At 32.1% G+C, this 27,581-nt stretch overlaps 1 protein-coding gene across 1 annotated transcript; it reads right to left on the bottom strand.

The window, feature by feature from the left end:
- Positions 1–1,525: 1,525 nt before the first annotated feature.
- LOC107454856 (speckle-type POZ protein) lies at positions 1,526–26,173 on the bottom strand. Its single transcript, XM_087151027.1, has 2 exons — positions 23,544–26,173; positions 1,526–2,138 (listed from the first exon to the last, which is right to left on the bottom strand). Exons 1-2 carry the CDS (start codon positions 24,533–24,535, stop codon positions 1,691–1,693), a joined length of 1,440 nt encoding a protein of 479 aa, XP_087007153.1. The 5' UTR covers positions 24,536–26,173; the 3' UTR covers positions 1,526–1,690.
- Positions 26,174–27,581: the final 1,408 nt, after the last annotated feature.

Below are 27,581 nucleotides of genomic sequence, written 5' to 3'. Positions count from 1 at the left end.
AGCGGAGCAGGAATTCCCTCCACAAAAGATTAAAATTGTTATGGCATGTTTTCGGTTTAGGCTTAGAGATAGACCGTCGAAAATAGTCTATGAGTCGTGGTGGCTCAGAGGATAGAGCGCTCGCCTTCCAATGAGATGATGAATCCTACCGATGGTTATTCGATACGAATTATGCACTTGGTTCGTACCGACCTCAGTGCTGAAGAAAAATATCCTCAGTGGTAGACGGATAATGGGTTAGTGGTACGTTTTCGTGGTTTTCCTCTCCATGCGGGTTAGTTCCATTAAAATTCCTCAACGAAGGCAATTTTTTCTCAATATCTGATCCTGGAGCTCCCTTGTCTTCTGGATTAGGTTCAAAATGATAAGGTTACAGAGTTGAACATTGGTAGAAGTAAACTCAAACTTCGATCGTCTGTTCAAGAAAGGTTACAGAACTACAAAAAGAAGCCCATTGTGAAGCTCTAGTGTGATATAATTAACTACTTGAATTCTAATGACTTCTGTCATTGTTACGAGTGTATTTGTCTAGATTTTATTAAAAGTTAAGTTTTCATTCACATAGTTTTCAATTTTAATCTTTGGTGTTAAAGATGCATCTCAAAATGCCATTTCAGCACGTACGAATTTAGTTTTAATGTTATTACAAGCTTTGAGAAAGTTTTAAAACTACAACATTTACAGAAGCATCCTTTAATCGACACACTTTTGCTTTTGGGTTTCTGTTTTCCTTTTTAATTTCCTGGAACAGAAATTTTTTAAAGGAAATCAATCCGTTTTGTTCAGAACAAAAGACTGAAAAAAAATAGCGATAGAATAAGAAGCTACCATGAATATTTCATGCATGACTATTTTTATCTATTTTGTGAAGCCCGAGCTATTTCGTTTTTACTTTAGGGCACTTAATTCACTATTTTCCTCATAGATGTCATTAGTAGTCCTGGTTTTTCGCCGATTACGACTTCAGTCGTTGGAGGGAAATGTGGGTGGGAGTTTTGGGATATATCATACTGTGAAAGTTTCATAAAACTTATGTATTGAAAATCATATTGCTGTATTTTTATATTATATTATACTAGTTATTTACCTTCAAAATTCTGTTTCATTCGCTTTAATTTAATAAGATGTGTGTGTAAACCATTGCTTTTTAATGTGTGTATAAAAACTATAAATACAGTAGTTAGTGCATTTAAAATTTTATTTTTGTAATAAAAAACCATTCTCCAACTTTTATAATAATATGAAGAACTAAATTTTGCATTAAAATTTCTTTTTCTAACTTTTGTAACAATATTAAGTTAAACATTCAAAAAAATTTTGCATTTTTAGTCCATTTTTCTGAAGTATATGTCACTGTTAAGGGCTTAAGTAAATATAGCGAAAACATGGTAACGCTTAACTGCAGGTCGGGTTACGCGTCAATTACATTTAAAGACACTAAGTTCCCCAAACAAACATTCAGCAATATAGTATGGAAATATATGCATAAAGTGTAAGTATATGTGTAAGAAAAATATATGTATTATTTTCAAAATAATTTATTCTTTCAGCATTAAATATCATTGGAATATGAGTCAAATCAAATTAATTAACACTAACCAGAATTTTTAACATAAATATGACATGACTTTGAATCGATCTACATTGAGTTATGCTACTGAAGTATTGCATGAACGATAGTTTCTAAATATCACAATTCTTTCAGCATTAGATAGTCTTTAAGTTTTTGAGGCAAATCAATAAAATCATAATTGATTGGAAATCTCAGATGAGATCGGATGGCACATCTTGACAAATGCTGGAGACATCTCGGAGATCTTACTTGCTTTTCACTTTTGGAGATGGCATTGCAATACCACAGATGAACTTTCTCCGCATAGTCAGAAATTGATATTGATGATGATGTTGATAATCTCCAAAATTCGTATCCACCATTATTGGCCATATGAGAAAAGCATGCAAATATATCATCTTCTGTAATATAAGGTTCAGATATGGAGTCCCAGATGGCTTGTAGCATTTCATCTACGTAGCTTCCAAAGCGATGGTTTCCTTTATAAAAGTATAAGTAAAATAGTTGAAGGCAATAGTATTCGCATCTTTGACTGATAACTTCACTAGAATGTATTCGTCCCATTCTGAAATAAGTAGATAAATTAAAATATTCACAAGTGCAAAGAATTAAGGTGATAACGTTACTGCACTTAAAATAGAGGCCCCTGAAAAATGTTATTAGAACAAATTTCGTCCTTTTCAACTTATACTGCAAGCGTTCATGCATGCATTTTCCGTGCAAGTTCTGTAGTAATCCGAAATTGCATTCTGGTAACGAGCTGTGTAGAGCTTAAGCACGTAAACGGGCTGGATGCAGGATAATAATTATTAATCTCTTTAGCATTTATTATCTAGTATGCTCACTTTTTTATCTAATACACTCTCCAGTATATAGTTCATAAAATATTTTATGACATTTTATTGCAAAATTTTATCTATTAAAGAAAAAAAAAACACAGATGCGATAGAGAGACACGATAGAAGAGTGTAGTGAGATATAAGAACACGATAGAAGAGTGTAGTGCGATAGAGAGAGACGATAACAGAGTGTAGTGCGATAGAGAGAGACGATAGAAGAGTGTAGTGCAGGGGTGTCAAACTCAAAAGCAAACTTGGGCCACATGAACAAAGCTTAACTTTAGGTGGGCCTCAAAAAAAAGTTTTAAAAAAATCAGTGTTTACAGAAACAAATATTTTTATTTTGAATGGTACATTGTAATAAGCATATATAAAGTAAAATTATTGTTGGTTATTTGACAACTCTTCTCTGCTACTATCTTTCCTATTTCGGGAGAAATTTTATTGGCCGAGACTTCTTTCAAAATTGACCCAACGAGAGCTATTAATATGGTTTCGGACAGGAGATTTATTTTCATTCATAACAGAAAAAAATTGCTCGCACTGATATGATTCATATGATAGTCGCTTCCAAACATGGAAATAATTTCATATGCGAATTTTCAAGTATTTTCACACCTTGCCGGTAAATATTTGTAAAATTCAGGCACACCCACTTCAATAAATTTTGTCTTCAAATTTGAGTCGCACTAAATCTCAATGACTTCCATTTGCATATTACTGGGTACTGAGTCTCGCAGGCAGCGACTTTGACACCCCTGGTGTAGTGCGATAGAGAGAGACGATAGAAGAGTGTAATGCGATAGAAGAGTGCAGTGAGATAGAGAGACACGATAGAAGAGTATAATGCGATTGAGACACGCTATGGAAGAACGTCTAAAAACACGATATAATGGGGTAAGGAGCTTATGTTGTATTAAAACTGAAACAAAATCGATAAGACAATCGCTTATCTCGCTACCTCCCAGCATTCTCGTTTTATCTTATTTTCTTGTATATCCGGCGTTGAACAGCAGATCTATATGCGAGTTTAAGACTTTTGATACTCAACTCTGTACCTTATAATTTTATACCCAACCCAAAATACAAGTTAACAATTGGATCAACCATCGACTCGAACAAGCCTTTGTGGGGGGGACTCTTGGGTGAAACTAACCCGTATTTGCTTTACAAATACGGAAACTTCACCTTTAGCTTGATAGCAATCTAACATATCATCTATTTACCACCGAAGATATGTTGCGTCAACTCTGTAGTAACATAATGAAATGTATAACCAATTTGGACGTTCATCTGCTACTACTATCAAATTTTCACATCATTGCAATATAAAAAACCGGGCATTAACCCATTAGTGTAGGACTATAAAAAGTGGTTTATATATGAAAAACAGCTGTGTGAAGAAAGGGCGCTACGTATTTGTTCGTAACAAGTGGATTTTTTTCTTTTATCGACCAATTAATTAAAAAAAAAACTAAGTTCATTTTTTCGAATAAGCCGCTCTTTTGTTTCGGAACAGATAAGATAGTACAAGTTAGAGAAGATCATCATGAAGATATATCCAGAGTTATGGCGGGATACGAACTCGCTACCTCCACGTTACAGAGCGTTTACCTGGTGAGATTATTCGACTGGGAAAGCCACAACACTGTGTTCATTTTTCAAATATAAATATTTATATTATAATCGTATGTTATGCAAACCTATCTTGCATAACCCTTTAAAACCTGACTCAATTTGAATGCACTACTTTTAAAAAAAGTGTTAAGCAAGTTGTTTTATTATGAATCTAAGAACTAAACGATTAATGCACACGAAATGCCTCATCAAATTTAATATCTAATTTTAAGTTCGTAATGTAGAAGCTATGATATAGAGGTAGCTAAGAGAATAAAATTTTTACTCAGTTTAAACTTAGTTTAAAATTAATAAATAGTATTAGTAGGTTCTAGTTGGGTTGATATCTAACCCGCACAATCACTTAATGCGAAATAAATTCTAACAATGAAACACGCGTGATTATTTATTCCTTTTTAAGCAAAGTAGCCGTACTTTATGACTATCCTAAGAAAAAGCGGGCTAAAAATAAGCAAAAAGCAGGTCACGACACATATGTAGTGAGCTTGTGTTCGTTTACCAATATCATAAACAAAACCACATTAATGTCTGTTTTATGCTGATTAGTGGCAGAGACAGCCTGGTTGGCAGGGCGCTGGACTCACGTTCGTGTACAGACTGCAGTAAATGGTGACTGATTCACATTAAATATGTCGGGTTACAAAGTCGAAATACGAACTGATACTGAAATAAACAGAGTAAGATGCGTTTCTCATACTTCAATATTATAATTAGAATGAAGTAATATTATTTTATTATTACAGGGTTGTTCCTTAGTCAGAAAATATAAAAAAATAGATTAGTAAAATTTTTTTTTAACCTGTATTTTTTCTGAGGTAAATTGTTTACGATTACCTATTCTTTTTCTTGTTTATAATAAGTGAAATTTCCCTCAAGTGAACCAACATTACAACCATTATTAATTCGCGGCACTCATGAGTTTTTCATTCTTTCAGTAAACAAATAAAAATATAAAGGTTTTACTAAGAGTTTTTCTTCATCTTTTCTGGGTAAGTTCTAGAATTGCTATTAACAAAATTAAACATACCGCCACATGTCCACTGAAATCCACCATTTTAATTCTGGAACACGTTCTTGAGAATATCCATAAGTTGCACCCTGTTCCAATAAAAAACGGAAATTCATTGATGATCTATAAAACAAACAGTCTAAGCATCTGTCTACAAATTTCTAACGATATGGGAAGGTTTCTGCCAGAAGATTCTCAAACATATCTAAATAACAGATCATTGTTTGGCAAACATCGTCTGCAGATTTGCTGTCTGCAATTGGAGAGAGGTTTACCGCATTCGAACAAAATTTGAAAGCTGAGGACATAAACATAGAACACTCACTCTCATAGTGGTAGGCCAGCAACAACTTTACACACCATCTTAATCTTTCTGTGGACGGTATCCTCATTAGTGCTTCTTTTAGAGGCGAGGACATCCAACCTCTGTATTCATCAAAAGGAAGAATTAATTTGCTTTCATCGATCTGCCATTTTCTGGAATACTTTGATTGATCTGAAATTACATCTGCATAGTGACCGTTTACTACGGCATGGACGTGCGCGTTTGAAACGTTAGAAAGAGTTGGAAAGTTTTCCACGTGCTTGTTAAATTCTCGTTCCCATATATTATATTTCTCAGAATCTTGATGGTCCTGCTTAGATGTGAAAACGTTTTTCACATGCCAAAAAAGATATTCGAATGCAGAATAATGATATGCATTCTGAGAATCTTGGGTGTTCGATGATCCTCTTCTTTCTTGGCAAAATTGTTTCACATGCATAAAGATCTCTTTGTAGTCTGAAAGAAATTTCGTTTTCTGATATTCCAGAGAGTCTTGCAAAGCATTAAGATGGTGTATGGAACGTTGGAATGCTGCGTACACTAGGAAAATGTCCCCTTGATTGATTCTGTAAGGATTAGGCCTCACACAATAATCTGCCATTATGAGATACCTAAAACAAAATCGCGTAACTTTTGAAACAGTGAATGATTCGAGTATTGGTTCAAGCAAAGAATTGAACAAAAATCACTATTCATTGGACAATTATCAGCTTTCTGTAAATTGAAAAAAGAGTTACAATCAATTGTTGCAGTTAGGTTGTAAAAAAATAATTGTAAAGCAATCTTGCAGCATGAAAAGTGGATTTAATATATAGAACAGTCAACTATTTTTGACTATCACTTTAGTTCAGATATGCTAATTGCTCCGTATTCAACAAAAGATTTAATGAAATGATACTCGATAAAATATTAAAACTTTTGAGAAGTTGTGGCGTATAACTACCACTATAAATATTAAATACCAATCAACTAGTATATAAGATATGCTAAATAGGTACAATCGTACTACTATTTCAACATTCAAAAGGTACCTCATATTAAATAAATTAACATGTATTATATACTTCGCAGACCTTCCAACTTTTAATCCGTGCGAGGATGGTATTTCCCATAGTAGTAAAATGAAATGTAAAGTACAATTTTAGGCAGAAGCATACGTTGTATTATGTGATAACGCAATAGAGTTCCATATTAATATTCCATTATAGTTCCATTCCGCGGAATAACGCAATAACTAACTAACTAATCATATTTTACTGAGTGCCTATCCCCTAGGGGATATCTGCTCTTTCATCGCATTGAAATAAATAATGGGTGGGGCGGAAAAAGGGGGGTGCCTAGTCACTAATGACAGTATATTAAAACAAAGAAAACAGTGTATAATCTGGGTTAAGTACGTAGGTATAAATTTTACTAGCACTTTAAATATGGTAATATAATTCCACGCTAATTGCGTAATAGTTGGCAGTTATATACTAGTGAATTTTTATTTAATATTTATAGTGATAGTTACGCCACAAATTAGTCAATTTCGCTTGATGTTGCCAAGGCTCATCCGTTCACTGAATTAGATATACTAAGTTGAAATTTGACGTACTGACAGAGCCATTTGTGAATTTTAAGCGAGTTTTTTTAAGAAATTTTATTTTGATCGAAACTTATCAAAAATTTAAGTGCTTCTTTGGAGAGATGTTTCTTAATGTTTTCTTTCAATAATAATCATATATCATGAAATCATCAACTTAAGAAAGTGGCCGAAAACGTTACAATGAAGAATTGGTTTACATACATCTCTTAAACTGCACGAAATTAGTTTTATTTTTCGTATTAAACGATACAATCATAATTGTTTTCCACGGTAATGAGGCGAGAAAACTATTTTCCCTCGTCTTAATGAAAATTTTAAGCATCTTCACGATCTAGGACTCAATCTTAATGGTTTGAGAGGGTGACTATGCTAATTAATTAATGCAGGCGATATTTTAAGTTACAGACGCAAAAACGTACTGTATAGTTGCTGTGAAATCGAATTTAAAATAAAATCAGACATTTACATTTCGATTTCTCATGAAAAATTCGACTGATTTCGCACCGATTTTTTCGAGCATCAGACATAAATCTTATTAACGCCTGACCGCAGAGGCATTTATTTCGTACGTTGGCAGGCCCACGAAGGATTTGCACCAATCAGATTTTATTTTATTTTATTTTATTTTATTTTATTTTATTTTATTTTATTTTATTTTATTTTAATTTAATTTAATTTAATTTAATTTAATTTAATTTAATTTAATTTAATTTAATTTAATTTAATTTAATTTAATTTAATTTAATTTAATTTAATTTAATTTAATTTTATTTTATTTTATTTTATTTAATTTAATTTAATTTAATTTAATTTAATTTTATTTTATTTTATTTTATTTTATTTTATTTTATTTTATTTTATTTTATTTTTTATTTTATTTTATTTTATTTTATTTTATTTTATAGCCGCCGTTGAACAGCCGACCCAAATTTATGGGTTTATGATGTTCAACTCCACAGCCTTGTAATTTTGAACCCAATACAGAAGACAAGGGAACTCCTGAATCGAGTATTGGGAGAGATTTGCTTTCGTGGAGGACTTTTTGATGGAGCTAACCCGCATTTGCGTTACATGGAGAGGAAGACCACGAGAACCTTCCACGGTTAGCCTGACGAGAAGGGTACTCTATCCGTCTACCACTAAGGATATTTCACGTCAGTACTGTGGTCGGTGCACTGTGTTACTGTGAATGATCGAAATTGGTGGTTGCTTCTTCCACCGGTGAATGTTGACAGTCACATAGTCGCTTTGGTAAATGTCCGAAATATATACTAAGTCTAGTTATGTTCGGTACGATGTGACCGACCACAGATGTTTTTTTTAAGGTCCAGTGCCACTGGCGGGCATACATTTGCCCTGTATACCCCACTGTGATGTTTTTAAGGTTCAGTGCCACTGCCCGGCATACATTTGCCCTGTATACTATACTCTGATGCTTTTTTAAAGATCAGTGCCACTTCTCGGGATACATTTGCCCTGCATACCCTACTCTGATGTTTTTTTTAAAGTTCAGTGCCACTGCCCGGTATATATTTGCCCAGTATACACACACTACTCTGATGTTTTTTTAAGGTTCAGTGCCACTGCCCGGTATGCGAATTGACAAAACATACTGTGGATTGTAAAGGGTTGGCGAAAATTTCTATTGGCGTTAAAGGAGCGTTCTCGCAAATCGCCAAACAGCTGTGTGCTTATGATTTTGTTTTGTTTTCGGTATCGCATAACATTCAACAAGTTAGATATGGGTGCGACATTTCAATTAAGCGGGTCTTCATTTGATTCTTTTGCATCAAATAAAATATAAAGCGTATTTTTTTGTTATAGCGCCGACATAATCGTTTGTATCTGTTGACTAAATTGTGTTTATTAGCGTTTTTTAAAAGGTCGTAATAGAACTAAGATAGAAAAATTACACATTATTACATATTCTATAGTTTCATAACTTTCATTAAATGTATTTCGAGTAGTGAAATTCTTTTCCTACTCATCCACTAATTCGAATTAATAATTTCACAATAACCTTTAATCCTTAATAATGAAATGATTATTATAATAAAGTTTGTTTACTTAAAATATTAAAAAAAATTTTTTTTATTGTTTAGCAGAGACTTAGTTTCCAATTCTATATTCATTAATTAAACTTAATGGTTCTGCTCAATAACCATTTACAATTTTTTTAAAATTTTATTTAATTTTCTGTTATTATGAAATTCTTTAAATATTTTACGTAGAGATTATTTAGCAATAATGCGAAAAGCTGAAATTTATAAATGTATAATATTTATAAATGTTTAAAAGAATTTTTAGCAGCTATTTTGTACCAATTATTTTAGTTGAAATGTTCATTATACACAGTTTTATAATAATAATCGTAAAATTCATTGAACAATTGAGTATTACATTTTAAAATGCAAGTATAATTTAATAATTATTTCATTTTATAACTGCAAAACGGTAGATAAGTAACTTCGTTATAAAGTTTTACATGAAACGAGAATATTATACGATTGCTTTATAATGAAAGAACAACAATTTAAGTTTTAAATTTTTTGTGGAAAAGAAAAAATTGAAAATTTCTCCTGTCATCGGTGTTAGCGATTAGAGAGTCTTTTATCGTATAAATATTAAGTCAGTATTGTTCCCTTTTAAATAAAAATGCATTTTGCTCCGGAAAAAAAAATTACTTGAATTTTGTCGATAGAAATTCCCTAATTATAGCAGCAAAAACTTTTAAATTTCTAATCAAACTTTCCTTCATTATAATTTTGTGTAAATAATTATTATTAATAATATAAATGATTATTGAAAGGAATTAATTGAGAATGTCCAATTTTAATGAATTAACTGTTTACGCAATCAGATTATTAATTTTTTTCATAATTTGCAAATGGAGAAAAAGTCTTTGCAGTTTAAAAGTGAAGAGAAAAATATAGTCGAGATTAAATTTATAAAGTAAGCACAACCTGAAGGAGCTTGAAGTAATGGCATTAAAATCGAAATTTCAAAAGAAAAAAAAATCACGTTTTAGTGTACAGTGAGCAGTAAACAAAAATCTAAAACTAACTTTTGATCTAATGATCAGATGTTTACGTTCTAGGACTCAATCTTAATGGATCGAGAGGGTGAATTCAAATATGCCGCTTAATTATAGCAGACAATATATTTTAAGTCCGGAAATCAGACACTAAAACGAGCCTACTTTGAGAAATTTTTTTCCTGCGTATTCGGATTTTTGATCCCCAGTATATAGGGGTTGCCGCAATCTGGAAATATTATCCCAATAGTTTGGTCAGGAAAGCAATGCAATGTTAGGACCCCTTAGTGTTAACCTTACTTTTTGCGCATTTCACCATATCTTGGGAACTTCCCAGTGAATTTTTAAGTGAATTGAAAAATTTTTGCACTCAATGTTTTAATGTTCATTTAATTTAGAATTTCCTTCATTCCCTACCACTATTGTAAGATATTTACTTTTCACCTAACTTGTAAAATTAAAAAGTTTAGAATTCTCTACAAAATCACTCAGGCGAAGTGATTGCGTTTTATTTAAATCTTATTTAGAAGGTATTTTTTCTAAAGTATTTCATTTAAAGTTTTTATCATTTTAAGTTGAAATGAATGTCACCCTGCTTTGCATAGTTCAAAAATTATTTCAAAGGAAGCATAACTTAACATTAAACACTCAGGACTTACAATTATAAATCAAACAATTACTACATTTATTTATTAAAAAACACTCTTATGAACTGATAATAAATTGATCTAAGTCCTAAATGTGAGTTCTATAATATATAATTTATTTAAACTCAGTATATACATCTGACCTCTGTTGTCGCCAATGGCGGAATTTTAAAATATAGTTTCTCTTTTACAAATTTTCGGATATTTTCATATGAAGGATAGTATTAAGTTTGAGAATTAAAAATTTTTGTTTAAAAAAGTTGTTAAAAATTATAATTATTATTAATACTTGACAACAGGAAGTTTTCAATTAAAGGTTGAAAATTTTTTTAATTATGTTATTTTTTAATTCTGTTATTTTTTTAACTATGTTTTTAATTACCTAATTCATATAACAGTATTTTGGAATCTATAAATTTATGCTACGTATGATCATTGCAGAATAACCTGCACCCAATATATGTAAATAAAATATATTTTTAAAATTGTGCATTTTCTATTAATTGCATTTATTATTCTTATACTGAAAGAGTATCAAGGTATCTATGACCTCCATAATAAGTGAAGTATTTAAGGACTTTTATATACATTAAGGAATTGAGTCATTTTTTTCACGAAGTTTAAGATCTCATCCCATTGAAAAAAAAGTTATTTAATAAATATTTTTTTACAATAAATGCTTCTAGTAATAAAGCAAACGCGATATAGGTCATTGAAGAAAAATCCCTTCATTTGTACATTTTTCCCTTCTTGAAATTATTTCACGTATTTCTTTTTTCACAAGCGAATTTCCGATTACTTTAAAATTTAAAAAATATCGAATTTTTCATTTGCAAGAAATTTTTACTTTAAAGCGTGATAACACTTTTGAATACTCCAATTTTTTTTTCTAATAAATAATATGTTTTTGTTAATTTCTAAAAAAAAATGTTCATAAAAAAAGTTCACATTATTCTTTCATCAAGATTGATTTAACAGAGAAAATCACTAAATTAAAACAGGTTATGTTTTCTTACAATAAAAGTTAAATAGAATTAATTCTTTAAAATAGCGTTCCAATAAAACATGGCATTAAAATGTTACGTTATTTTTTGTGATTGGTTCATTATTTTTATTTCTTCACAAACACAATTCTTGTAAAAAAAATTAAATCTGTTATATCAAAAAACTCGATCGTTTTATAAAATATAAATTATTGCGCTTAATAAAATATAAATACAGTTTATTTGTAACGTGATCCTAAGAATAAAAAGGTTATTTTCTTTTTTAATTCTCTACTAAAATGAATTAATGAGTTATTTTTATTCATCATGGCTAGTCGAGGAGGAGAGAAAAAATATCGAATTTCACTGTTTAGGTTAATGTAATTTCGTTCTCCCACCACATTTACGCGTAATCCATCGCCAATTCCACTTGCAATCGCCAAGTTTATAATCTACGGTATGTTTTGTCAATTCGCGCCCGGTATACATTTGCCCTGTATACACACATTACTCTGATATTTTTTTAAGGTTCAGTGCCACTGCTTGGTATACATTTGCCCTGTATATCCAACTGTGATGTTTTTTTAAAGGTTCAGTGCCACTGCCCGGTATACATTTTCCCTGTATACACACACTACTCTGATGTTTTTTTAAGGTTCAGTGCCACTGCCCGGTATACATTTGCCCTGTATACCCTACTCTGATGTTTTTTTTAAGGTTCAGTGCCACTGCTTGGTATACATTTGCCCTGTATACCCAACTGTGATGTTTTTTTACAGGTTCAGTGCCACTGCCCGGTATACATTTGCCCTGTATACACACACTACTCTGATGTTTTTTTAAGGTTCAGTGCCACTGCTTGGTATACATTTGCCCTGTATACCCTACTCTGATGTTTTTTTTAAGGTTCAGTGCCACTGCCCGGTATACATTTGCCCTGTATACACACACTACTCTGATGTTTTTTTAAGGTTCAGTGCCACTGCTTGGTATACATTTGCCCTGTATATCCAACTGTGATGTTTTTTTTTAAGGTTCAGTACCACTGTTCGGTATACATTTGCCCTGTATACACACACTACTCTGATGTTTTTTTAAAGTTCAGTGCCACTGCCCGGTGTACATTTGCCCTGTATACACTACTCTGATGTTTTTTTAAGGTTCAGTGCCACTGCTTGGAATACATTTGCCCTGTATACCCTACTCTGATGTTTTTTTTAAGGTTCAATGTCACTTTCCTGTATACATTTGTCCGGAACTCCGAACACTGATGTTTCTCCTAATCTATCTTCATCTATTAAAATATTGAATAAATAGAATAATATCGACGAATAAATTAATATCAAATCAGATCAAACGAATATTTTCGAACATTCACCAAAGCGACTATGTGATTATTGACATTCACCACTGGCGAAAGTCGACATTCTCTTGATTTCGATCATTCAAGATAACATAAACATTAAATGAGATATTTGAGCCTAATTTAGTTTCTGAAGGAAAGGAAAACATTTAATCCTTGTAATCTAAGACTAGTGTAAATAATTCTTTTGTGCATCAATCTATACACTATTTATTGAGAAAAAGTAATTTTACTGTACATATTGTCCCAATTGGGTATAATATAAAAAAAAAAAACAACTACTTCCACTTAGTAGGAATAACATTTACCATGACGCAATGCTAAATTCTGTGCCACTATCCACATAAATGCCACTATCCACATAAATCAATTATTAATCAAAAATCGAATATCAATTACTTTTCCTTATAATGCAATAAAATCTGGCGAGCAGCTATTTAAACCAGCGGTTCTTAACCTATGGGTCGCGACCCAAAATTGGGTTGCGAAGCATATTTCTTGGTTAGCGCTGAGTCGAACCAAAAAAGTTAGTTAATACACCAAATAATAAGTAATACCAACACCTCCCAGAAGAAATCATTGTGGTTTACTCAGCCTAATTTTGACTTTTTTTGGGGTAGCGACATGAACATATTGCTCAAATTTAGGTCGCGGCTTGAAAAGGTTACGAACCACTGATTTAAACGATCAAACACTTCGTTTGCTTATTTGTGGCTTGAAGTTAGGCTCGCAGAAAATGCCGTTCATGGGTTAAATTTAGTAGGAATAATACAACCTGTGACGTAGGCTATAGTATACCCAATTACGCAATTATAACGTCCTCAAAGAATCCATGGACTGTTTTAGAGAATAATAAGTAATTTTTCTAAATATTCTTTGAATCAATAAAGTTCACTTATAGGGATTGAACTAGCATCATTTAGGGTGTGGACTGAAAGCTCTCGCTCATATACACATAACGACAAAAATTAAATCTCTCGAAAAGAATTTTAAAATGAAGCAGTTTCTTTTACCACAAAAAATCTTTTTAAGAAAAGTATTATTTTACTGCCAAATAATGAGTTAAACATTTTACGAAAGAAAAAATTCGTTTGCATTGAAAGGAAATATTATAACTTTCACCAAAGGAATTGAAAATAAATTGTGAATGTATCAAATTCAAATAGAAGAAATTGATAAGAATGTCTATGTCAGCGTGCTAAAATTTGTGTCTAAAGAAGTTAAAGTTTGCATCATAAATTCTAACATTAAAAAATATAAATAAGTCTTAGTCAACCCTAATTATTAAAGCAATTCTTCTACACATTACTTTACAAAATAAAGAAAGATATTTATATTTCTCGCACCATTAAATTTTAATCAAAGAATGTACAGAGTATTTAATGAATAATAAGTATTTTTTCAATGCATTCTTTGATACAACTGAGTCCTACCTTTTGCGCCATAAAAACTGAAATAAAAAAGGTAATGTAGGGAAAACTATTGAAATAGGTAATGTAAGGGAAACAATTAAAAATTGTGAATGAATCAAATTCAAACAGAGAAAATTGATAAGAATGTCTATGTCAGCGTGCAAACCTTTGTATCCAAACAAGTTTAAGTTAGCATCATAAATGTTTACATTAAAAAATATTAATAAGTCTTAATTATCCCTAATTAAAGCAATTCTTCTATACCAGGGGTTTCCAACTTACATGAAGCCGGGGGGCCACAATTAAAAACACAAATCAAATGGCGGGCCGCAATTTTGTCAAAATTTTATGTAGGATTCTTTTATGTTTGAAGGAACATTAAATATTAATTACTGTCAAATTTTTCATATTGTACAAAACAAAAGTATTGAATTACAAATTAAAATAAGAAGTAGATTTTTAAAAATATTTAATTGCTATTAATAATATTTTTAAAAATATTAAATAAATAATAAAAATTCGGGCTACAATAACTTTATTGTGCACCTATGTATTAAGCAATTAATGTGCAACAGATATCTAATTGTTAAGATATATAACTTTAAAAAGGTTGGTATTAAAACTTACATAGTAGCACACAAAATGTTCAATGAGAAAATTGAGGTTTGTCTGCTGCAACAAGCAGAGAATAGATATTTATATTTAAAATTTACAAATGTGTGTGTAAATATTTTCGTCCTAAATGCGTGGTTTCAAAAAGTTAAATCGGAGAATTTCTTCGAGAAAATTTCTGATACGCACATGCTAAATTATATTCACAAAATACAAAAAAAAATGAAATAAAAAAGAGCAACATCCACAATTATTTTTGTATTTGAATGAATATTTTCCTGGATGCAAAACCTGAGAAATAAATTTTTTTGCACCGTTGGTATGTTAAATTTCACAGAAACGAAGAAATTAGGTTTTTATTAACGAGAAAAGTATTTTAAACCCATATAGATTTTTTACGAAAATTGTCCGCAAAAATATGACGACTAATATATTTTAGTACGCGGGCCACAAAAAAAGGCTTCGCCGGCCGGATGAGGCCCCCGGGCCGCCAATTGGAAACCCCTGTTCTATACATTACTTCGCAATATAACGAAAGATATTTATATTTCTTGCATCATTAAATTTTAATCAAACAATGTACAGAATATGTAATGAATAGTAAGTACTTTTTCGATAGATTCTCTGATGTAACTGAGTCCTACCTCTTGTACCATAAGAAATTACTCAAAGAATTTATTCATTCTAAATTTAATAATAAGTAATCTATCTATACATACCAGCTATTCTTAAACCTTTTCATTACAAAACGCTACTTGAACTATCTATTCACGATTTAGTGACTCATTTTTTATTGGCTACACAATAAAAAAAAATATGCAACAGAATTGATAAACGAGAATAAGATAAAATAATAAGATAAAGTTTAATAATATTAAGTATATGATAATGTTTCAATTCAAAGCAGATAAATAAATAGATTTCTATCAAAAAGAAAACAATTGTAAATGATTATGCTTTACGTAGTTAGTGATGCATGTTAGACTAAATTAAAATAACATTTTTTATCAATTAAAAGTAACAAAAATTATAAATTTTCAAATATTGAGTGAAATAATTAATATGAAGCATTCAAAATTATGATAATTTCTCCAAAATCGAAAATATACATTCTTGAGTGAAGATGGACGTGTATTGCATGTATCATCATCGACAATATGATACAAGTTGTTGTTCTGTTTTTTTTCATTTAGTTATAAATTTTGATCCGCTTAGTTTTTTTAGTGCTATGTTTCTTTTAAAAAATCATAACACTTAACACTTCCTTTTAGTTAATAAAATCGTTTTCATTCCTTTTAATTTTTGATATTTTCATATTCAAAAATGAGTACAGTAAACAATACAGCGGCATTTGCGTTACATGGGGAAGGAAAACTCCCACGGTTAGCCTGACGGTAAGACTCTAACCCATGATCCATCTACCACTGAGGATATTTAATGGCGGCACTGTGGTCGGTGCAAGCCGGATGCGGAATTCGAATCAACTAGCCATCGTTGAGATTCGTAACCGGTTCAACTGTTTGGAAGTCGAACGCTCTATCCCCTAAGCCATCACGGCTCTATACACAGTTATAACAGTTATTTCAGATTGAGTTAACCAGTTACTTACTTTTTGATGAACGAATTTTTATAATTTCGAAACAAAATCGCTAATTTTTCACATCAGGTGCAGTCGAACGGACAAGTAGCGCCATATCTTCTTTACTCATTTCCAAAAACGGCTCACTATTTATGACAGACGTGAAATTAGCACTTATAAACTTCACAACTCCATTCTTGAAATCCTCATCGCTATGCTGACTAGCAAAAGTAAACAGAGAACATGCATTGTTTACATCAAGATGACTCAGCAATTCGGTTTTGCAAGCTTCCTGCAGGGACAAAACTTCATATTTATCTGCAGCATAGTACAGTTCCATAGCTTCATCGAAATCGCACTCTTCCATCTTACACGCATACAAGAAATTGACCAGCCTCTTCATTGTTGCTGAGCCTATATCTGAGACGTCAACTGTATTGTTTGCAGCTTCGATTAAGTCATGATCGAACATTTTTTGGAACACTGGGGAACGAGCTTGTAAAATAATTTTGTGAGCTTTGATGTTCTCCCCGCCCGTGCTGAGTACTACGTCAGTGTTATAAGCTTCATCCAGAATTTTCATTAAATCCGAAGACAGCTTGTCCATTCTATTCTCATAAGAAACACAGTACAGTTTTGAAAGGGCAGTATTCGACGATCTTACTGTACAACAGATTGTAATAGGATATTTTGTTTCATATGAAAAACCCTCGAAGTTTTCAAACAAATCAAATACTGCGGTTTTTGAGACATGTTTTAATCCAGCGTGACTATAAATGGCTGATTTGTCCTTATCAAGTATGTTAAGCATATAATATCCATATCTAAGACGTTTAGGATTATACAAGAATAAGTATCTGACTCCAGCACTGTATCCGATTTTGAGAAAAGACTGGTTTTTGCCATCAATGCAAAATTCAGAACTCTGTAAATCTTTTTTTAAATCCGACTCTTCAAGTTTCCATTCGAAATACAAGAAAAGTTTGGAATAAACTATGAGAAGATTTTTGTCATACACAACACGTACCATTATTAAGCTGCAAATCGTACTAGACGGCAGTTTCTAGGCAGCAGTAATAAACTTCTTCCTTAATGATAAAGATTATCTAATCAATTTTAAGGACTTCCTGAAAAACAATTGAAACCATTCACTATCGTGTGGTGTAAACAAAATAATGAATTGAACTTTTTCTTTATGAGTTTATTTGTGAACGAGATAACGATGTTTCGACTTGTTTTATTCAACACTCTTTTTTTCGTTAGCCCTTTTTGTTACTGAATTCCGTTCTGCTAAAGTGACGCCACTGAGCGGAGCACCACGTTACGAAATGTGCAATTTGCATAATGTGTTACTTTTGTATCAAGAAAATACTTCACTCCTAAATATAACTCGCATAAATCTTGCTTTAACCTACAAAACATATCGCTGGTTCAAAACTAAAACGACACATCTGCAAACGTATTATGCCTGCTGATGTATCGTTTTAGTTTTGAAGCAGCGATATTATTTTATTTTATAACCGTCGTTGAACAGTCGATCCAATTTTGGATTTACTACTACTAATGTTCAACTCCATAGCCTTGTAATTTTGAACCCGATCTAGAAGACAAGAGAACTCCCGGATCAAGTATTGAGAGATTTGCCATCGTGGAGGACTTTTTGATGGAATATACCCGCAATTTCGTTACATAAAGGGTAAAACCACGAAAACTTCCCTAGGTTAGCCTGACGGCAAGGAAAATCTAACCCATGGTTCGCCTATCACTGAGGATATTTTACGTCAGCCTCGTGGTGGGGGCGAGCGGTGTGTAGTTCGTAACACCCAGCCTCCGTTGGGATTCGAACCTGGTTCATCTCTTTGGACTTCTGACCCGTTTCCGCGATAGATCCGCTTAGGAGAGGGGGCTCAGGTTCGCACCGGTTGTGCCAAGGGACCCGGCAAGGCCCCACCGTGGCATTTATTAAAAAAGAATAAAATTAACATTGTTGTTCAGGAATCTTAGACAGTTTGAAGAAAATTGGGGTGGTTATCAAACGGTATCAAGCTGACGTTGGCTAATTACGGCGCTCGTACAGATAAGGCGTCACGTGGATGCCAGGTAAATACAGCGCTTGTAACAAAAGAGTAAAAAAAAAAGTAAGTAAATAATGCTAGGCTAGTATGCTTAGAATTTATATAGATCAGAAATGTACTATGAGCAAATCAAGTTGATTTCAATAATTTAAAATGCATATATTTTCGTACGTAATCATTCTTGGTAGAAAGATAAAACTAGTTATAAAGTATTAGTAACCAAGCTAATTCTTTATCAGTTTATTTTTAGCAGGGTTAATATTATGGTGTATTTGAGCAGCGAGGGCTCAATAGATTGAGCGTTCGCCTCAGTGAGGTGAACCAGATTCAAATCCCAGCGATGGCTGGTTGATACGAATTTCGCATCCGACTTGCACCGACCACAGTGCTGTCATTAAATATCCTCTGTAGTAGACGGATCATGGGCTAGAGTCCCCTTCCCGTCAGGCTAACCACGGGAGGTTTTCCTCTCCATGTAACGCAAATGCAGGTTAGTTCCATCAAAAAGTCCTCTTTGTAGGAAAATTTCTCCCAATACTTGATCCAGGATCTCCCTTGTCTACTGGTTTGGGTTCAGAATTACAAGGCTAAGGAGTTCAACATTCGTAGTCGCAAACCCAAAAAATTGTGTCGGTTGTTCAAGGACGGTTATAAAATAAAATAAAAAATTTGACTTATTTAGTTCACCATAACTTAGTTTTAAATAAAAAATTATGTAGCTACACTTTGAACTAACATTGATTAGGTCTTTACATAAATTTAATCTTAAAAAAAAACCTCACAGTCTAAAGCACTACAATTCATTGAAAACACAGTATGCATGCAACCCAGATGTGTTGCAGCCATTTTGTCGATCAATTGGTAACTTTAGTGTGAAAAGCAACCCAAAAATGAGTGATATTGCCAGGACGTTTTGGTCATCACTATAACAAAGTCACAGACAAGGTATAGTTAGTTCACCAGGAGTTGGCACTTGGTTCCACCTCCTCGGACGCAGAGTTCATTTCAGAGCGGAAGTAAGAAGAGAAACATCTCCGCTCTTGAAATTGAGACAACCCTTAATGCGCGACAAACACAAACAGTGTCTTCTTTTTCGGTCACCTACTTCGCTTTATCATCTGCTATTATACCTTTCATTTCTCTAGCTAATTAAATATATTTTAAATTTAAAAAACAGCTGTTTTCCCAGCAAAATATCTCAAAAAGGACAAACTATTCACTCAAAAGAGAGAAATATCATAAGAAATGGAGCGAAATATCATCAAATTTATGAAATATTTAATGTTAAAAAAATGCAGATAAAGTTTGCGAAATAAATATTTTTGCCATACGATCGCCAAATAGCAGCCTTGTTCAGAATTGCTCACAATCTTCTCCCAAAAATAGCGAAATAGTATCGTCGCATACCACGTGATGAAGGCGGAGCCAAGTGCCAACTCCTGGTGAACGAACTATACTTGCCTGATTATCTATCGCCTATCGCTTACATAGCTTTTTTTCGATGACAAATTTTTTCGTCAATGTCGTGTAAATATGTAACTAGTCACCGAAGTCAAGCATCACTGGCTACGGTCAGTGTGCGGGTGGGTGACCACTTGGATCAGTCTGCGTAGGGACCGAGGGTGTGCGGTATTGGTCCTCGTTAAACTGTGCTACCGTAAAGTGCTCGACTTCGCGCGCAGGTCGTCGGGCTACCGAAGCGGGGGTGCCATCCCCTCCGCAGAGGATCAAAATTGTGATGGCATGTCTTCGGATCATCCTCCGGGATGTTTCCCAGACCGTCGCCAATAGCCCATTGAGCAGCTCTAGTGCGACGTAAATTAACAACAACAACAACAAATGTAACTAGTTGCATATATTTTCTCTATAATTTTCTATTTCATTACAGTTGCGTCTATGTTAATATTATTCTGACCCCTGTAAATATTATTATATTCCAATCAAATTTAATCTCATTTATGTTTAATTTTCTATCTCATGACTTTACTATTTGGTGCTTGGCACCCCCTGTACCCTCAAATTTATACCCCCACTTCACACATTCCCCCAGTATATGTGTCCAAAATCCAACGAATTAGTTAATGCCGCTTCGTGGCAGCGCGGAGATGTGAGCTATGTTCTAAAGTTGATTAGATTTGTGATTAGACAAACATTCAACATTATCAATAATGCCCACATTTAAGCTACCGCTTTTTATTTTTGTCCATCCTGCGTTGGTACGAATGCTTTTATCAATCACCTGTCCTGAAGGAGTTAAGACTTAACCCTTAGACAAACGTGTTATTAATTATAGCTGTATGTAAAAATATAACTATTTTATAACATTTCTTTCAATAAAGCAATTTTTCCAAATGATGAAATTAAATTAAGTTTATTATGGAAGGTGAAATGCAAATATTTGGAAAAAATAAAAAAAGATTAAACTGCATCCTTATTTACATTAGAAAAGAAGTAGAAAATACACCACTTATTTAAACAGAGATCGTACCCACCATATAAAAATCACCATAATTAAAACTGGTATCAAATTTGTTAAAAAGTTAAACTTTATTTTTTAATTTTATCTTCCACTTTCAAATTAAATGTAATATCCTCTCTCTACCTCCGGATTTATATATATATTTACTTATAGAAAATAAAGTATTCTGGTAGTTACAAACACAATTAAAAAAATATGTAATATTAATAACAGTTTTTAATTTTTTTACTCGCGAATTTGCACTGCTATAATAGTACTTTGTATTATATTTATTATTAAATTATCGAATTTTGTAACTATTGAATTTCATTCAAATTTTGTAACATATCACAAATGTTTTATTGGCATATTATTGTTTATACTCTCCCCCAGAATGCTTGCCGCTACCATAATTACCGTTTTACCACTGTAAAAAAATACTTAAAAATTACCTCAAATCAATAATTTTGTACAAAAATACTAATGCTATAAAAATAATAATACAAAAATTGTATTTACACTAATAATCCTCTCCTTATAGTTAAAGAAATCGTTGAATATATAGTTGAATTTTCACATTGTTCAGGAATTGTAAACTGTGAAATTCATCTTTGAATACTTGAAAAAATATATATAAATGGAACGGATTAGCAAAAAAAATTTTTTTTGAGATAAAGCATAAAATTGTTTAATGTTGATAGTAAACGAACATGATTTTAAAATATTGGAGCACTTCATATTCCCTACTAAGTAATAAAAGGGGAAAAGTGACTTAAATATTGGCAAATGATGTATTTTAACTCTTAATAACTTGGAAGTTATTAAGAGTTCATGAGTAGAGAATACAAGTTAGTATTTTTACATTTTACGTGAAAACATAATGTACATTTAAGTACTGTGCACATAAGTGCAGTACCTTTACGTATCTACTATCTAAGCAAGTAAAATATTTGTATTCTATTTATATATTTAAGCTGAGTTAAATGAGACCAAAACAAATGTCGATTGAAAAATTAATTCAAACTTTACAAAGACCTTTATGAACAAAAAGTACAGTTCGGTACTAATACTTACTTGCACATCTACCATTGTTATATAAACAAGTCAGTCCTTTTCTTTATCACATGTGTTTAAGCTACATCCAAAAAAAAAATCACAATTAAGGTGCTATAACTAATAGTTTCGAAGTCGTATGGTGTTACGAGTAAAAGAATATACAAAACATAATAAAACACTTACTTTTTTGAACTAACGACTTAAAAGTCAAAGCAAGTAATGCAGTTATTCCATTTCTGCTACCTGTACTAATCACTTCGTTTTGATTTTATAGGAGTAAATAGTATATACAGGAGTATATTAGTATAAGAACGGGTTTAGTTTAAGGAATAATGCCTTACTTCTCTAGTTAGCATAGTCAGACGCTTAAATTGGTTAGAATTAGACAAATATTAGATGCTGACAAGTAAACAAATATTAGATACTTAATGAAATCATTGCAATTTTTAATATCTGCTAAACTATAGCGGGTATCGATATTGATATTTATAAATATTTACATCTTATAGTTATTTATTCACATTTCACACAATATCTGGATTTTTCGCTATATTAAAACGAATTATGACCTGTTATTAATGATTAAATATTTTAATTTTGACGTAAACTTCAACATCGAGGTAATTGCTTAATTTAAAAAGGCATTTAAATGTTTGCTTTTATAGTTTAAATTTGCATTCAAAAATGAAAAATGGTTCAGAAATAATGTTCATAATTTAATAAACAAAATAAAGAGTATACCAGAATTTGTTGTTAGCATATTTTAAGCACATAGAATATTTTTATAGTTACAATATAAATACATTAAAAAAACATAAGCAATTCATGTATAAGAAAATTGTACGCATAATAATTTCACGTGATAAATCAAATATTTGAAAAGGAAAAAAAATATGAGAAGCGCTTTTTGAGAATACAAATTATTTATATGAAGAATTATAATCATATCATATTAAATTAACAATAGATAAAAAAATTTATTTATCATAGTATAATTATTTAGACTTTTCAAATGTATTTTTAGGTTTAAAGAAACAATGGTAAATAGTAAAGAATTATATCTTATTGGTTAGTTGGTTGTGTGCTATAAAAAATGAACCGAACTAGTGAGTGTCCTTTGCGTGGAGTGATATAAAGTTTCATGCAAATTTTTGAGTTTAAAAATATAGCAGAAAAAATTTTACTCATAATATAATACCGTTTGAAAACACTTTTCAATGTTTATTAGTCTTTTAAATTACATTTCCACATTAACAGGTGTAATAACTGGTATCTGACATTGCGTAACTCAACAATTCAGATTTTAATTATTCATAATTTTTATTTTAGAATTTATAATGAAAAAATATTACTTTTTCACAACAGGAACACTCGAACGAATAAGTAATGCCATATCTTCTCTGCTCATATCCAAAAATGACTCACTGTTAATAATAGACAAAAAATTCACCCTTACAAACTGCGCTATTCCTTTTTGTAAATCTTCATCATTATGCTGAATGGCAAAAGTAAACAAAGAGCATGCATTGTTTACATCAAGATGACTCAGCAATTCTGTTTTGCAAGCTTCTTGCAAGGACAGAACTTCATATTTATCTGCAGCGTAGTACAGTTCCATAGCTTCATCAAAATCGCACTCTTCCATCTTACACGCATACAAGAAATTGACCAGCCTCTTCATTGTTGCTGAACCTATGTCTGAAACGTCAACTGTATTGTTAGCAACTTCGATTGAATCGTGATCGAACATTTTATGAAACACAGGGGAACGAGCTTGTAAAATAATTTTGTGGGCTTTGATGTTCTCACCACCCGTGCTCAATTCTACGTCAGTGTTATAAGCGTCATCCAGAATTTTCATTAAATCCGCTGACATTCTATTCTCACAAGAAACACAGTACAGTTTTGAAAGAGTAGTATTTGAAGATCGCACAGTACAGGATATCGTTATGGGAAATTCCGCACCGGTGGAAAATCTCGTTAAGTTTTCTAACAAATCGATTGCTGTTATATTTGAGAAGTCCTTCGACGCTGTGTGACTATAAATGAATGATTTGTTTTGATCAAATATATTGGTCATGTAACTCCCAATTCCAAGAGGTTTAGGATTATGCAGATTTAAATATTTCGCTAAACCGCTAAATCGGATTTCAAGATGAGATTTTTCATCGCCTCCGATGTGGAATTCAACGCTCCGCAGAGAGTCAATGTTTTTTAAATCCAGCTTTTCGAGTTTCCATTCGAAAAACAAGAAAAGTTTGGAATAAAATATGAAAAGATTTTTATCTTGCACAGCACGAACCATCGTCAAACTGAAAATAACTTCAGTCTGAAGTCTTTTCATCAGCAAATATAAACTTTTCTCAGCGATAAGGAATTAGCCGATCATTTTAATCACTTCCCGAACCGCAACGGAAGCATTCACTATCACGTGACGGAAAGAAAGTAATGTTTTTCAACTAAGTCGTTATCAATTAATTTGTGAGGAGTTAACGACGATGCTTTGATTTTCATTATTCAGCATTGCTTGGTTAAAAAAAGTAATACCAGAATTAATGCGGATGATAATAATGTTTAATTGCAATAATATTTAGTTCCATGTGCATGTTAAATGCAACGTTAATGTTTAATTGCAATAATGTTTAGTTTCATGTGCATGTTAAATGTAACGTTAATGTTTAATTGCACTCATGTTTAGAATTAAGATAGATTGGATAAGCAAAATACAGGTGGTTATCAAAATCATGAAACACTTATCACAATAATGAGCTGTTGTTGGTGCTGTAGTTCATTTACGTCGCACTAGAGCTGCACAGTGGGCTATTGGCGACGGTCTAGGAAACATCCCTGAGGATGATCAGAAGACATGCCATCACAATTTTGATCCTCTGCAGAGAGAAAGGCATCCCAGCTTCGGTAGCCCGACGACCTGCACGCGATGTCGAGCACTATACGATAGAATAGTTTAACGACTACCAATACTGCACACCCTCATACCCAACGCAGACTGGTTCAAGTGGTCACCCACCCATCCGCACGCTGACCGCAGTCGATGCTTGATTTCGGTGATCTGCTGGGAACCGTGTCTTAACGATCAGACAACTGCAGGACTGGACCAAATGGCATCTTCCAAGCATATTGTGAGAAGAGCCACAATAACCATGTCAACTTTCATCTATGCAAAGATACCCCAACATCGAAACGGGTTAACACGTCTTATATACTAGTGAATTGGCATTGTATTTTTGTAGTGGTAGACACACTACGTCACCAGCACAACTGAATTTTATCTGTGATAGAATTCGATGATACCATTCGGATACCACTAGTTGATTCATTTCAGTTATGTGAAAAGCCGGAAACGCTGTATTAAGATTACCATATTTTTGAGTGCTGATTGTGAGACCTATATTAAGTACACGGTCATGGTCGCCATCAGCAGTAGGAGGTATACAGGCCAACGTTGTACGTGATTGAAACTGAGTAACAACAGCGCGAGGAAGTGGATAAAAAGTCACCGTCACAAGTCAACTGTTCAATGTGAACCATCCATCAATGTGGGGAGAGTCACTTCAACCAATTCAACATTCTATTATGGAAATGCACCCCAACACAGAATCGGGTTATCAAGTCTTATATATACTAGTGAATTAGAATTGTATTTTTGTAGTGGTAGACACATTACACGAATCAAATTTGCCTTTTTTGTTAGAAAAATCTGTTGACACATTGATGATGTTCCTCACAAGGGAATTCATTTTGTCTTATATCATGAGCACATAATTTCCGTTTCCAAAAAGCTTTAGGGTTGTACAAATTCAAATTTATATCTCTATCACCACCAACTTCAAGAAAAGATGCTTAAATTTTGAGTTACGAAAGTGATTTTTTCTTCTGAAATCTTACTTTTCGAGTTTCCATTAAAAAAACAAGAAATGATTAGAATAAACTATGAAAATATTTTTGTCTTGTGTAACGCAAAACATTGTTAAGCTGCAATTTATACAACATTTCTCAGCAGCAGTAATGATAAGTTTTATTTTTAAATCATGAGGATCATCTTATCGCTTTTAATCGTTCCCTGAAACACAATGAATACAATTCACAATCACATGATGAAATCAAACTAATGTAATAAACTACAACGTTATCAATTAATATGTAGACGGGTAAACCATGCTTTAACTTAATGTTTTATTTATCTCAGCTTGTTTCAAAAAAGTAAGTGTACTAAGAATTAATATAGATTAGATATGTTAATAGACTGATAGCGAATTTCTACTAATTTCGCTATCAGTCTGTCTGTTACGATAGCTCTTCCTGTATTTTTGCCACCAATTTATTTCCTTGTTTGACGTTATGTGTGAGGGTGAGATAGCTTTTAATCAAACGTAAACTGAAACTTGACTTTTGCCCACAATTCCAATCTACTAGAGATCTTTACATGAAATTCAACCTTGAATGGCTTTAGTGTAGTTCTAGGTCTATTATTATGAAAAACATTCAAGTGCAATGCGCGAAATAAACAATGATTTTGGTGTTAGATTGATGTAAAGCAAACTACAGGTTTAAAAAGATTCTAAATTACAGTTTATAAACTTTTTATTTATTTACAAACTAATTCGATGGTTCATCCTTTCACTAATTTACAGATTCTCTTATTCGCATGTTTACTGAATAGTGCAGTCAATTATTTACTTATTCACTAATACTGCGATTAACTGATTGTCAGTTCGCAGACTCAACTTATGTAAAATGACACACCTATTACAGGAAAACATTACGTTAATTAGTTGATAAAAGTCGACTAATTAGTTGAAATAGTATACTTATAATATTGATTGTCCTTTACAATTATTTTCCTCTTTATTGATTCTTCCATTCATTAGTTTGCCTTCGTTATTCTCCTGTTTCATATCATCACTCTTTCATTACTCATTCAATCCTTTCTAATTCCAAATTAATCGTTCATTCATTCTCTCTCTCAATCAGTGTTTCCAGATTGGGCTACAAGTAGCAGATATATATATATATATATATATATATATATATATATATATATATATATATATATATATATATATATATATATATATATATATATATATATATATATATATATATATATATACATTAGTTTTTTTGGAACACAAAAAGTTCAAATCCACTAGTTTTTGAACTCCCATTCGCGACTTTTTAATCTTAAATTCTGGCAACACAATTAAAATCTGGCAAAAGGAGAAGATGCCATATTCATGCCTGCCAACCACTACACTTTTTGCAAAATATTTTATAGAGATATAAATATTTAAAACCCAGAGCTTAAAGAATTTTTGGTAATTTGCCTACATTTTTAAAGCTTTACCACAAGAGAGCTGGATCAAAGGGGC

Source organism: Parasteatoda tepidariorum, chromosome 9 (assembly GCF_982258835.1).
Source record: "Parasteatoda tepidariorum strain Cologne lab strain chromosome 9, Ptep-v5.0, whole genome shotgun sequence".
NCBI classification, from domain to species: Eukaryota; Metazoa; Arthropoda; class Arachnida; order Araneae; family Theridiidae; genus Parasteatoda; species Parasteatoda tepidariorum.
Note: the sequence above shows the minus strand (reverse complement) of the source record. Positions and strands in the feature narration are given on the sequence as shown.